Source organism: Centruroides sculpturatus, unplaced genomic scaffold (assembly GCF_000671375.1).
Source record: "Centruroides sculpturatus isolate CEXI.00-Female unplaced genomic scaffold, Cexi_2.0 scaffold94, whole genome shotgun sequence".
NCBI lineage: Eukaryota > Metazoa > Arthropoda > Arachnida > Scorpiones > Buthidae > Centruroides > Centruroides sculpturatus.
This window is the reverse complement of record NW_019384400.1, coordinates 1026298-1040856: the sequence shown is the minus strand read 5'-3', so window position 1 is coordinate 1040856 and position 14559 is coordinate 1026298. Positions and strand designations below refer to the sequence as shown.

The 14559-nt window shown below is 31.3% G+C and overlaps 2 protein-coding genes across 6 annotated transcripts in view; one reads left to right on the top strand and one right to left on the bottom strand.

The window, feature by feature from the left end:
* LOC111618634 (cytosolic phospholipase A2-like) overlaps positions 1-14559 on the top strand; it is a 60631-nt gene that overhangs the window by 18924 nt on the left and 27148 nt on the right. For all 5 annotated transcript variants that reach the window (XM_023360193.1, XM_023360192.1, XM_023360196.1 and 2 more), the window contains 6 exons: positions 1608-1632; positions 6735-6816; positions 8098-8244; positions 8639-8754; positions 8836-8873; positions 8953-9085. In XM_023360193.1, coding sequence (XP_023215961.1) covers positions 1608-1632; positions 6735-6816; positions 8098-8244; positions 8639-8754; positions 8836-8873; positions 8953-9085 — 541 coding nt within the window. The remainder of the gene's footprint in view (positions 1-1607; positions 1633-6734; positions 6817-8097; positions 8245-8638; positions 8755-8835; positions 8874-8952; positions 9086-14559) is intronic.
* Positions 10338-13354, bottom strand: LOC111618636 (fibroblast growth factor 8-like). The gene is made up of 2 exons (XM_023360198.1): positions 13239-13354; positions 10338-10979 (listed from the first exon to the last, which is right to left on the bottom strand). Exons 1-2 carry the CDS (start codon positions 13344-13346, stop codon positions 10659-10661), a joined length of 429 nt encoding a protein of 142 aa, XP_023215966.1. The 5' UTR covers positions 13347-13354; the 3' UTR covers positions 10338-10658.

Here is a 14559-nt window from a genome sequence, read left to right as displayed (position 1 = left end):
TATTGCCTACGTTTTTGCCTTAACAATATATTGTCACATAAAACAGAAAATTTATTAAAACAATAATTAAGTATTTTGCAGCATGAATTTTGCATGCGTCCAGATGATTTGAATAACAGTAAAACTTTATCCAGATGATCTGAATTAACAAAGAGATAATTCACAATTCAGAGATGATAAATGATTTATATTTAAAGATTTCAAGTATAAATTAAAAATGCCATCAAAGAAAAAAAAAACATGTAGAAAGAACATATATTCAATGTGAACTTGGAATATGAGCACATTAATCTAAGATAGTGGTAAGCAATCTCTGGCCCACAACTACAAATTTACAGTGTAATAAGAATTTTGATAGGAAACTTTAAAATAATAGTTTCCAACTTTCCAAATTCCAACTAAGACTCAAGCACATATTACAATATTAATTAATGTCAGACTGGAGAATTCAAACTTTGATGCTTGTAGAACAGAAAATTTGGGAAAATAGGACATTTTTAACGAAGGAAAATATCACATTAAAATTCTTGGATGGCAGGAGAGACAACATTATTGTCTAAAATACAAACTAAGGTTTCAAAATTTGATCAACATCCTTTGCTTCAGAATTATGATATGGTGTCAGGTGAATCCTGAAGATTGGCCTTTCTCATGACTCAATCTAGTCTAATTTTATTTGGAGATAAGAAAATAAGTTATCAAGAGACGATGGGAAAGAGTAGGGACCGATTGAAAGATGAAACTTGGGTATAAAATTCTTTTTAAAAACCTTGAATTTTAAGGATAAAGGCAGATTTTTCTCTCCCAACTTTGTGAGTTGGTTCTGTTCACTCTTATTTCTCTGTGCTTGAGTCATTGTGGTCTCCAAAATGCCCTTGTCCCAGTTTTCACTCTACTGCCTTCATTGTTATCCACCCTCTAACCAACCGTCGCCTGTTTTATCTCCAGACTTGTCCACGACATTGCCCCAAGGCTGCCGATTCGTCGAGATACCCTGACCAACAATAACATCTTTAGATTTTTAGATCATCACCTGAGAAGGAGTTCACATTATACTACTATGTAAGCCTTCAGTTTTTCACAATAAACATATTTCATTTGTGAAGGTACTTTGCTTCAGTATGTCCATAATCATTCAAATACCATCCTTTATTCTTCATTCACCTTGATTTGAGTTTAATTGACTTCCCCCTTTTCTCTTCCCTTCAGCAACCTCCCACCAATCTTGGAGGTGCCAAAATGAGCCTGTAAAATTATCTGTAATTAACATTGAATCAGAGGTGCCAGGTATGAAGTTTGCCTTGTGCACCAAACTTTTCGGTACAGCACTGTTGTGTTATTTAATATTTATGTAAAAATTATTTAGATAATGTAATATTGAGAATAAAATAACAAAATTTTGTTCTAAAAAGTACTAATAAAAGTCAATATATCAATATATAAGTGTGTTTATTTGTATAGTGAAACCTAATGTGACCATTCGTGAATTTAAAGTATTTTTTTTTTATTGTTATAATTCTGTAGAAATAATTTAAGAATGAACTACAATTTTTTCAAATTGCAACCCAATAAAATCAATTTAAAATTAATTTTAATTTTTTTTACAGCTGTGATCCATTCCAGATATTTACGGTAAGTTGAATTTCAAATTTTTATCTTAAAAAATTAAAGTAATTTATTAGATCACTTAGAATATAAAAAAGAAATTTTATTTATAATTGTATTTAATGTTATTAGCTCTTTTATTTTTACTATATCAATTTCTGATATGGACAGAGCCATAGAGAGCTTGTATTAGGTCAGGGGTAAAGTGGGTCTCTTTTGCCATTTTTTTAAACAAATGAAATACATAGAATGTTTCTATATTAATAAAATGCATTTATTTTTTTATTTGTAAACGTAACATTAATTTATAGGTGTAGGAACACTAAATGCAACTACACTGGTGTGCAAAACTTAACCAACAATTGTTTTTTGCCGTAACTCTGCAAGAAATCGCCTGGGAGACACAAAATTCAGAATTTTGTACTTAAAGGATGAAGAAAGCATACTAGTGCAAAAATGAATAGAACACATACAGTATGGAATTAAAGCCTCCTTCTTATTGTAATCTTGCACTTTGCATGCTTACTGCACACGTTCTAAGTGCCCTCATGTCGCCTGTGATGTCATCTTCCTGAATATGAATCGCCTTTCTACTGAGTTGTGTGTTTATTGTACTGATCGCAACAAGTCCTTTTTTACAATTTCATGGCTGTCTGCTTAAAAATTACATTGTGGCTTAAGTTTTGCACATCAGTGTATGTTTTCTCTGAAAAAAGGGGAAAATCCCAACTCCCTCTGTCATTGGCCCTGGGTATGGATTACAATATTGAAGGGTTTTATCAGTACCAAGTATTTCAGTAAAGAAAGCTCTCTATATCAGGATACTAGTATTGAACCAGTATTTAAATTCTAGTGATAGTTTAGATTTTCAGACAAAAAATACACTGAAATTAGCCCATTTTTAACTGTTAGACAAGTCAATGTTGTAAGCAAAAAATTACCTTCACTGTTGATAGAAAAAATAATCACTCACTTAATTTTAAACATACAGTAGTACTATTTTTTTTTACTTCTGATTCTGACCATTATCCACTTTCTATAACAAGTATGTATATTGATAATTGATCTTCCTGCAGTTTAACTTCTTTTCCCTTACAAAAAATGACAAATCAAATTAGATGCATTACTTCTTGATTTTCTTCAAATTCCATTTTTTACAATTACAAATACATTTTTTACAATTACAGTATACTTCATACGTATACTCAATACCATGTTCTAATATATTATGTTTTCATGATTTATGCACTAAAGTTTGTGAGTTTGACAATAAAAGTTAAACTTTACATATTTCTATATTATTTGTAGGTTGCATTTCTTACAGTTTCTTATAATTATTGCAATGGTACAGATAGCCTGGCATCAAGAAATGAAAAATGCACTGATTGGCGAAGAACCATGTGAGAATGTCTATAAACGCTGGCACTTAGCCAATGCAGAACCGAGATAGTGAAAAGATGATTGTTAAAAAAATATAAATTGATTATATTTTGGCATCATGTATATAATAATTTGTATTATTGTTACATTTTTACCCTTTAAAACATCAATTTCTTTCCAAAATTATCAAAATACCAAAATGCTAGTATTAATGTTAGTATAATAATAATAATTTGATTTTGGAAATTTAGGCTGAAAACCAGTAACATCAGTATTGATAATACCGTATTGTAATTCCTAATTTCTGAGAGTGGATTGTTATAACTCAAATTGACTTGAGACTTTCTATCTCAGTAACTTATATGAATAATAATAGAAAATTAGGAATCATATTTTATTTGTAGTTTTGCTGATTGTACAATATAGTAGCTTTTTTGCTTTTTAAAGTATTCAAGGTAATTTCACCAATTAGATATTTATAAGAGTATAGAAATATTAATTATAATGACTAAATGGAGAAAGATAAGATGTCTGCTTGTGTCTGAGGAACTGAATTTGGGTCCGAGTCTGGATATGCCAGACCACATTCTCCATTTATGCTTGCATTTAAATGTTTGTTTTGAATGTGTACAAGATGCAATTATAGAAATAGTAGACAAATACATACAGAATGGTGGCACATACAGGTCATGATATTTCTGGACAGTCTGACTAAAATGTAGACTCACAGACAAAATGGTAGCTTGAAATTAATGTTAATTATAACTATTTATTAGTGATGTAACGAATATTCGGTTACTATTCGGTATTTGGCCTATTTTTCACTATTCGGCCGAATACCAAATATTTAATCACTATTCGGCCAAATACCGAATACCTAAAAACAGGAATAAGAAATAACAAAAACACAATAAATTAATCATTTTGGTATTTAGATTTAATGTTATTGGGTTAGTGTTGTTTGTTTATATTTATTTATAACTTGTAACATGCACAAAACAAAAAAGAACATAATATTAGTCACTTCTATTCACAATTTATAATTACAAAGATCAGCACACGTACACACCTATTCGTTCGAGAATCGTCACACATTTGAGGGTCTGACCCTGCCTATCCTTCTTTTTAAGCACTCGTCTTTGCTCTTTCTCTTTCCTCTATCGCTCTAGTCCACGCATGCCTATGCATACATCATAATACACCCTCACGATACTTTTGATTCGTCACTTTTCCGTTGTAGATTCCCCATTTTACAATTACGTGACTTATAGCCTGGTGATAACAGAGAAAAGAGACAGATAGGACGTCAGTATAAGTCACAGTTATGATTTCACAGATTCAAAACAGCTTGGTAGCCCAAACAACTCCGGGCTTTCGCCCATGCACGCTAAGTGACTTTCATTACAAGCATTTAGCTTTCCGAAGTCTACGACAACAATTGTTTGGCATTCACGGCTGCAAATTTTGGGCCAATAAGCTGCCTCGACTTGTTCGATTATGTTATCAACTCAATTTCATGTTTATTTTCACATTTTCACTTTGCGGTTCTTCTCTGTTCTTCTTCTGTTATTTACACGTGTAGGTCATTTCATTGTTATCACATTTGATATCATCACTTATCACATACTGCCATGACACTCTTGTCTGAACTGTCAAGAATTAATGCGATTGGCGAACATAGTGACAATGGGCCAATAGAGAGCAGGGTCCTTGCCATAATGCGGTTTGCGCGCCAATTTTTGTACATGCGTTAATCAAGCCGAATAGTTTGGCCGAATATACTATTCGTTGCAACACTACTATTTATATTTTATAACTGTGGAAAGTTTTTCTACTATAATTTATTAAAGTATTTTGTTGGAGTTTTGTTATGTTGATAAACACAATGAAACTCCAACAAAATATTCACTGCTTTCAACTTTCACTAAGTCTAACTACAACTTCATTACAGCCCTTCACTACATTCTCTGACTTCATACCCAAACATCTCAAGTCAGAGAATGTTCTCCAACTTCATCCTTGCACTTCACATCCTTCTCTCATCTTTGACCCTAAACTTAACGTCTCCTCTTCTTAAGTATCCCTCAGCCATCCATTCAAGCTATCTCCCCAAACCACACTACATCAGTTGGGCTCTTCAATAGTTTTTTTTGTTAATACTGGTATGAGTACACCATGAATTCTTTCTACCTGTCCATTCCCACATGGTATCCCAGTAGTGATCTTCACATGTTCAATACTTTCTTCTATAAAATAGTTCTCAAAATCTTTTGACATAAATGCACTGCCTCTGTCAGTGATGATTATGGCAGGGTTACCAAAAGTATTTTGCTGTAGCTTTAACTTATCTAGTGCATCAGTGGTAGAAGTGGATTTCACAGGGTACAGCCATACAAAATTTTGTGAATGCATCAATGACTGAAAAAAATATGTTGGTAGTTCTTGTTGGTAGATGGAAGAGAACTGTGTATTGTGCCATGAGCCATGCAGATTGAAAGTATCGCAGAATCATATTCAAAAGGTCACTTTTCAGTTGCTAAGACTGAAGACTTCTGTGCATTTGTAGCTAGAACTATTTTTTTTTTTTTTTTTGTTTCGTATTTAACGTTCATACTCGTATATAAACGGCTAGAAATAAGTGAGGAAGGTTTTTGTATTGATCAAGACTGAAGATGTTGTAAAGCAAGATTTCTACATACTGAGGCTCAGAAAAGCCACTGAAAATGTTACAGCTAATTGTGTCATGTTAAGTTTCAAAGTGACCTTTGAACTTGTGTTGGAGATATGACAAAAGAGGCACACACAAACACCTTTTGGCAAACAAAATGATTTTAATACAACAAAACAGTCACTACTAGACCCCAAGATACCAGCCAATTCAGTAAAGTAAAAATGAATTTGCATATGTCCCAACAATTGTAGACTACTATAACTACTTTCCTAAGGTTCCCAAAGGAAAAATTAAATAAATTAAAATAATGAAAATAAAAAAACCAAATTACAATTATCTCTAAAATTCTGCAACTAAATATACAAAAATATCTTGCCAATAGATGGCCGAACACTTTGAGTCTTGACATCATAATTCCTCACAAAAAATGTTTCTCTCGACCCGGTGCCACTCTCACTTGTGCTCGAGGACATTTTCCACGGTCTGTCTATCTTGGTCTCCCAAGTTCTTGCTTCCATTCTTGTCCAGACTTTACCCAAAGTCTCCTCAGATATTTCTTTCTCGTTGTCCATACCACTTTCCCTCAGCAGGGGTCCTTACTTCAACACCAAACAATAGAGCTGGCCTGGACACGATTACAATGGCATAATGCCATTGTAAATATGGCATAATACAATGGCATAATGCCAGACAAAGGGTGGAAAGAGCTGATGAATTGGGGTGGCCAGAGAAGACAAGAAAAAAAACATAGCAGACTACCACAGTCAAATGCATACTTATCAACAAAAAGCCTGAGAAGTTAGAAAGATTCTTGAATCCAGTAGATAAAGGAAATATTCCCTTGAGCATGCATCATATAGATTTCATATAAATATTTATAAATGTTTTGCAAATGCGGCATCAAATAGTTGTATTTTTTAATTAAAAAGTTTTAGTTTGTAATTAAAAGTTGGCAAATAATTTAATAGAGTTTAATTAGTTGCTTTTTAGTGTTTGTATTTTTCATAACAATTTTTTAAATAGAATCTTTACTGTTTTAATTTAATAAAGAACTTTTTATCATTTTTCAAACTTTAAGGTTTATCCAGAACCATTTCAAGTTTTAACTGTTACTGTACTTGAGGGAAAGAATGTCACAAAGGGACGATTTGGAGACTTAAGTGAGTACTGTTTAGGTTTTGCTATGTAATAGTATTTATTTATATAATACAATGAATAACACTTTTGAGATCAACGAACAACAGTTTCTATGTTTAAGGGTTTTAACACTAAAGAATAAACTCCTGTTGTTGCTTCATAAAAATAAAGTTAAATATAAATACAATCTATCCAGTTTTCAAGGTGTATCAGTGAAAATGGAATAGAAATATAATATAAAAGCAAAATCTTTTTGATTCTTTATTAAAAACTTCTTCAGCTATAAAAAAATCAAATTGAATTAATTCCATTTCTTTTCAAATTACTTAGATTTGGAGAGAGAGAGAGAGAGAGAGAGAGAGTGTGTGTGTGTGTCTTCATAAACACTACTGTATTGTAATTAGAAAATTCTTGGGAATTTTGTAATCCTGCACCTGCAGGTGTATAGGAATGCTACAGGTATTTCAATGATCCAAAACTCAAAACTATGCTTTAATTATGCTTATTTTGGTTGATTACATACATAATTCTGGGTTAGAAGAATTCTTGGCCAACTTGCATTTTATGGCTTCTTGTAAGTAACTAAAATTATTAAGAGCTAGGTATAAGTACAGAATTGATTAAACATAAAAATGATGATAATAAAACTGAACATAATAGTAATATCTTACTTTGTATCGAATCAACTGTCTTCTTAAAAATGAAAATACGCAAACACGATATGGAACGTATTTCACTGATACATACTGATACATACAAATGATACAGACTGATACAGTACATAGATTATGTCTGTTTTCTGCTATCGTAATAGGCTGTTAGTCTTTAAAAGTGAACTTCATGCTGTGTTAAAGTGTAACCACCTTGTGACCAACATATTTACTGCTCCTTGACCTAACCACAATCAAGGGATGATGTCATACCACCTCTTGGTGATTTGTATTTCTTCACACATGTTTAGCAGATTTCTTTTATGTAAACTATTCATGATCGCTATGTGTTCTTTAAATTTCCTTTTGTATATGCCCTTTATGCCCTTTTTTATATATACTGCTGTATTGTGTTTCTTGTCTATATTTGATATTGATTTTGTGTATTTATTTTATTTTGATCAAAGTACAGCACACAGACTTCATTACTTAAAATTAAAAATAAAATTTTACAACTAGAAAATCTATGAAAATTGGTATGCCTTTAAAAATAAAAATTAATTATTATTATTTTCTTTTTTATACTAATAAACATATGCATGTATTAAACTGTAGCATTTTATTATTTAATTTAAAAATAAATTTTTTATACAGTGGATACGCCCGATCCTTATATTATATTGCGTGTTCCGGGTACACCCAATGGAAAGAAGAGAACGGAGATGTTTAGTAATACCATAAATCCAGTATGGAATGAAACTTTTAATTTCATTCTTGATCCAGGCAGAGAAAATATTTTAGGTAAAATCTTTAATAATTATACTATAATTTAAATTTTTATAAGAACGAAAAATGCATATTATTATCTGAGCATTTCTCAACATTGTTTTAGTTGGCAATACTCTTTTAGTATATCTTTAAAGCTTACATAAATAAAATAAAGCTTGTTGCTGGCTTCCACATTGTATGTGTCTATGAAATTAAATAATCATTTGTGTATCAGAGTAATGTAATATGTTGAAAGTTGAATGATATTTTTAAAGGTGCATACACTATAGAAGCCAAGATCTTGCTTAAGTTACAACTCTATTGATGTTTCATTTCATTCATAATACAAACACAATGGTTGGAAAATGTCATTTTAATAAATATAAAATTATATTATTATAATTTCCATTTGTTGTTTTCTACGCAGAAGTAATTTTAATGGATTCAAATTATACTGTCGATGAAAAACTTGGTGTACAAACAATTAATATCAAAGAATTAGAGATTAATAATGAAGAAACTTTTACTCTTACATATATTGAGGTAATGTTTAAACAGAGCTTTTTTAAATAAAAATTAATAGTTTTATGAATAGTTTTAATAATAAAATTTTGCTTTTTTTAGCCAACAGAGATAACAATTAAAGTATTGCTGGTAATTGAGTAAGTATTGCATTGATATACGTACAAAAATAAATACAATTTATGTAATCATAATATAATTGGAATGTCTTATCGGTAGTCAGAAACCAGATTTGAGATTTAGTTTAACATTACCTGAAAAAGAAAAGTCTTTTATGAGGAAGAGGAAAAAATTTGTAATGGAAAAATTAAAAATATTGTTAAAAGAGAGAGGACCACAAAATGAAAAAGAGGTAGTTAAATACATTTTAGTTTTATTTATTAATTTTTTCTGTATAAAAAAATTTTAATCCATTTTAATACACTCAAGTAAATGTATTAAATCGTATTTAAAATGTCTACTACGACTTATTTTATTAACAGGACTTATTATAACAACATCTTTGTTCAGCAAAAGTTAAGAAAGCCTATCAGAGAAAACAAACAGTCTTTATTTTTCACCTGTTTTACAGGTGAAAAATAAAGACTGTTAATAAAATAAGTCTGAGTAGACATCTTAAATAATAAGTGTAGTTTATGTAAAAAAATAAATAATATTCTTTTTAAATTAATTTATTTAGAAAATTATATCAAGTGTTTTATCTGAGAAAAATTATCCATTTTCAGAAATAATTGCATCTGTTTATTTAAAAGCTGTATTAACCATCTATAAATATAACATAATCTTAAATTAGATGGAAGAAAACATAAAAATACAATAAAATCTAATTCTTTAAATCTAGATGGCTGGAAGGCCAAGGTAGTTAAGGCATCAGCTTAGTAATGTGGGGAACCTGGAATTGAATTTAGGTGAGCGATGTACTGTACCAAGAATTTTTTGTGTGTGGTCTGTCCCAGATATTGTGCTCATCCCTCACCTCCTGACTAAACCTACAATGAACATGGAAGAAGACGCTCTTAGTGCTTACGGTGTCAAGAGTTAAATCCGAGAAAAATTCTTTAAATCTGTACTTTACATTTTCTGAAGACAAAAAACTACTTCTTGAGATTTTTTTTAACCAATGATGTAAAATAAACAAGTAGAACTATTTTATTCTGTTTGCTAAATCAGTAAACGTATGTTAGTGTAAGTTAGCCAGCAAGATGGTTAAATTATCAACATTTTAATCTGTTATACTGAGGAATCCAGGTTTGAATTCAAGTTGGAACTTAGAATTTTTCTTGGATTGACTGGCCTGAATTATGATCTCATTTCTTACAATTTAACTGATTCCACATGGATTCAGTTAAGTGAGTAAGGAACTAAAGCCATTTTAATGTCCATTACTGTATAAATGTTTTTTTAAATTATACTCATATATAATTACAGTGTGTGCCTATATATTATATATATATATATATATATATATGTATGTATATATATACATATATATACGTATGTATGTATTTATATACATATAGTATAAGATGTTCCCATTTAAAAAAATTTATCAAGCTTCTCTTGACTTAAAAAAAAAACAAACAAAGATCAGTGCGCGAGGAATGTATAATTGAAAGGACCCGTTTTATTAAAATGATCAAAATAATGGCAACAACAATAGCGAACAATGTTTGGTTTTGCACACAATACAAAGAAGTAGTCCACTATGAAGAGAGCCTCGATATACTGGTACTGTACATCCATGCCACATTGGTCTCGATAAATGCACAAGGCCACGAATGGCCCTAAATCTAAATAATGTACTCTTGTAGTGTATCCAATATTAATTTTTAATATCGTAGTTCCATTAGCACACGCACACGCACTGCACACACACGCACACTTATGAGCTACGGGTTCCAGCCCGATGCTTGGGATGCAGAAGTTTATCTGAAAGGACGTTTCTTGTCCCTTTTTGTAACTTTCCTTTCGTGAGTTTTTTCTGTTTCTTTAGCAAAAAGTTTCGATGGATCGTCTGGCATCTTAGGTCCGGGTTGATTCGAATGAATGGTTAAATAAGAGAATCCTCTTTTGATAAATGAAAAACAATGTCTCTTCCCCTTGTGACGATCTGGTTTACCTTTAAGTGGTTTGCCTTTTTTATTAAAACCCACGAACCAGTCGGAGTTATAAAGTGACTGAAATTTGGTATACATGTCTGGACTGAGTACTTCTTTAAATAAACACCTTTTGTTTTCTCCTACAAACTATAAATAAATAAATAAAAATAAAAATTAGTCAACAATATATCATCGTATTATAAATTTAAACAATACTTTCGCGATAAGATTTATTTAATTTTCAATTCCAAAAATACTTTCTCAACTAAACAGGGTTATTAGTATCATTATCAATCGATTTTAATAGGAGAAAAACTATCAATATTTAATGATGTCATCCAATGTCACTCACACGATATATAAAAATCATCTGGACGAGTCAATGACACAATCGATAACAACTCGACAATTTTAGACTTTCCAAATACTGTATTTCTTTATTTAACTTTAGAAATATTACGTATCCATATAAAATGTGGTAATAATTTATCTTTAGGTTTATAAATTACGCATTCGTCTAATATTTCACATCACTTTTATATTCACGTGACGGAAAGATGGCACGTCAACTGACGTCAGAATACCAAACAGTAGAAACTGTCAATATTTGCAAAGATAAATCTAAGTTAAACTTATAGAGATATATGGAAGGTAGCAACTGGGACTTTTTGTTAGTTTCGTTTATATAAAATCATTATTATTTTACAAATAAAAGCATAGGATCACGGACCAGCTTCTCCTCACACCACAACCTCAAGGTAAAATGGGGCCAGGGGCTGGGTGTTGATTACTAATAAAACTCGCTTATTTTTTTATAATGACAAATTCTTTCCTTCTTTTAATTGAGCTGACGATAAAAATTATCCCGATGCTCTTTGATCGGTTACAATGGAGGAGATTTTGTGATGACGAAGTTAAAAAGGCCTCAATTTCTATGTAGAGCCTTGGGCAACCCATTTTTTTTTCTTTTTTTTCTTTTAGAAGTCAACACAGGGATTAAGAAAAATAGAAATGAAACGTTAGATAAAAGGAGCCGTAAGGGGGAAGAGGGGAATATTAGATTTACGAACTCCCTTTCTTTATCTACTGCCTCATCGAGGTCAGATTTCGGTTAGTTATTGCATAAACAAGATATCTGTAAAGATAGCAAAAGAAAAGTCGATGTTATGAAATCGTAGAAAAATTTCTAATTTATACTCACATATATGTAAAAATAAAAAAATATTCAATATTTTTTCAACTACAGACAAAGACTGACCACAAATATAATCTTATCACTCGGTGTGGTCTTTAAAATCCAGTTTCCCAACGTAATTACAAGGAAGTCAAGGTTGCAATCTACTGTTAAGAACTACGTAATGGTTTTCTCCTGCAAACATTACTATATTTTACTCCAATTAGGAAGGTATCTAACTTCTATACAGGAAGTAGGGACACTATAGATTACTGATGTTAGCGTGCAAACGTGTCATTGTGCAAACAGTACGACAAATTGTTACGTCTCTCTTAAGGTAGTTCTACAACTTCTAGAACAATAACTTTCTGATCTGACATTACATTAAGATGATTTCTTTCGTCCGTTTTGTATTATTCATAAGTTGACGGATCGTAAATATTCATATTTTTTAAATACGGAAATCTTTTTTTTTTATTTCTGTTGGAATATAACGAAAAGTTGCGTTGTAGTATGAACTACGCTGTAATCTTGTTTATTATTCAAATAAATAAATACTTAGCCTTACTTTTATTTCTTAAATACGCTTAAAGGAGAAGAAAGAAAATAATTTGGACGAATTTCATATAAGATTTTCATAATATTTTCAATGTGTTTATAGTTTAAATAATGGAGTCTAATACAGAATTCGAATGTCTATAATACACTACCAAGAAGGAATAGTAAATTTCGAAATTATTTATGGAAATGGCCAGCGGAAGAAAGAGATATCCTAGGAAAGAGTGAATTGGTATTATTGATTTTACAGAGACTAGAAAGATCGTAGGTGATATAGTCTTTTCTATCGTCCACCATCTTTTTCTTTAATGGGGTTTTGGGGCTTTCCTCAGGCGTAAACAGCAAAGTAAGACATCTCTGTTTGACAGATTGCTGTGGTAGTCAAAGTCGACGCCACGTTTGTCTGCTGGCTTTTCTAATCGCCAACCATCGGCAGCGATCACGTCTGGCCAGGGTTAATGGTGTTTCGGCTAGGGTGGTCGGTAAAACACGCCCAATACCCTTACATCGGGACTTTGTGGGACCAAATAATAAACGACCCACTCCGAGAACAAATAATGGACTCTGCTAAGTAACTATCTACCGTTCGACCAAGTTAAGTAACGTATATATAACAGATTTTTTTAATTGTATCTCTGAATTTGAATTTGTTTGATAAAGATCGAGATTCTTACCCTTGCTATGAGTTTTCCTCTTTTATTAAAACAAAGGTAGCGGCCAGAATTCAAGCCCATTATTTTCAGTCCTATGGTATTTTTTCGCACCACTGTCTCAAGACTCATATTGGCTAGAGAAAAAAACAAACGAAAAAAAATCACATATTAAAATAACATTTTCACTTATACAGTGTATTTATTATGTAGATTTATATTATAATCTAAATAGTATAAGTTATTACGAAAAAACCTCAGTACGTTCCTATACTTTCCACCGGTAACAATAAATTTATATTATTATTAATCACTATAACATTTAAAATAACTATAATCAGATAGGAAAATATGAATTTTTTTCTTATTAATCCTACCATAAATTCTGAATAGTAAGTACAGCTTATATCAATAAAATTACTATTCTTTTCTTAAAGTAACTGCCTGGTTTTTTTCCTTATTTATGCAAAGTCATCGCTAAAAATCCCTACTAAACGATAGGAGAAAAACCGAAAAAATTCCTTAACAGCAAATTTATCTTACAGACAGCACGGGGTCTGTTATCCCTACCCCACTGAGAGGATAAGAAGTAGTGTCCCAACGCTAAAGACCCCCTGCAGTTGATTATTGATATGTGGTTAGTTGTAAATTAAGTAAGAAGATAATGGAGGACAAGTAATCGCAGCAGATAAGACTCATCCACGACCTTGAATACTTTTGTTTACTTGATTAGCGGCTCTGATTTATAAATACTACCAGAAATACATATATCATTTTAATAAGATTTTAAAACTCTCATAAAAATTCAATTGGATAACACTAAAACATTATTTTTACCCCGAGGCCAACGCAGGTGTGTCTTTTCTTAATAAAGAGGCAGGTATTTTTTAGGCAGGTGTTCGATCAATAATTGGAGCAGAAAAAAAAAGGGTAATGATTGATTTACTATATTTAACTATATTAAGCATATCATAAAACTGTATAAATTTTTAGTGTTACAAGGTCAAACTAATCAGTGAATCATGCTAAATTTACACCCTAATTTTAGTGACTAAAGCCGTGCAGTTTTGTAGAACCACCCATTCGTTCAAGTTAGACGATTGGCAGACGTAAATTATTCTGACCTTAAACATTTTTTTCTGCTTCGATTTTGCTCTATGACAGATGTCATGAGCTATTAAAAACGTTACGAAGTGTTATTACGATAGGAATTTAAAATAGTATCGCTTCCAGCGGAATGTCTTTCAGAGATTGGCAGAGACTGAGATTTTTCTTTGCTACTACTTCCAAGCCTTCGAGCATCTAATTGGGGCCTCGAAGGCTTCAATTTTTAATATATATATAT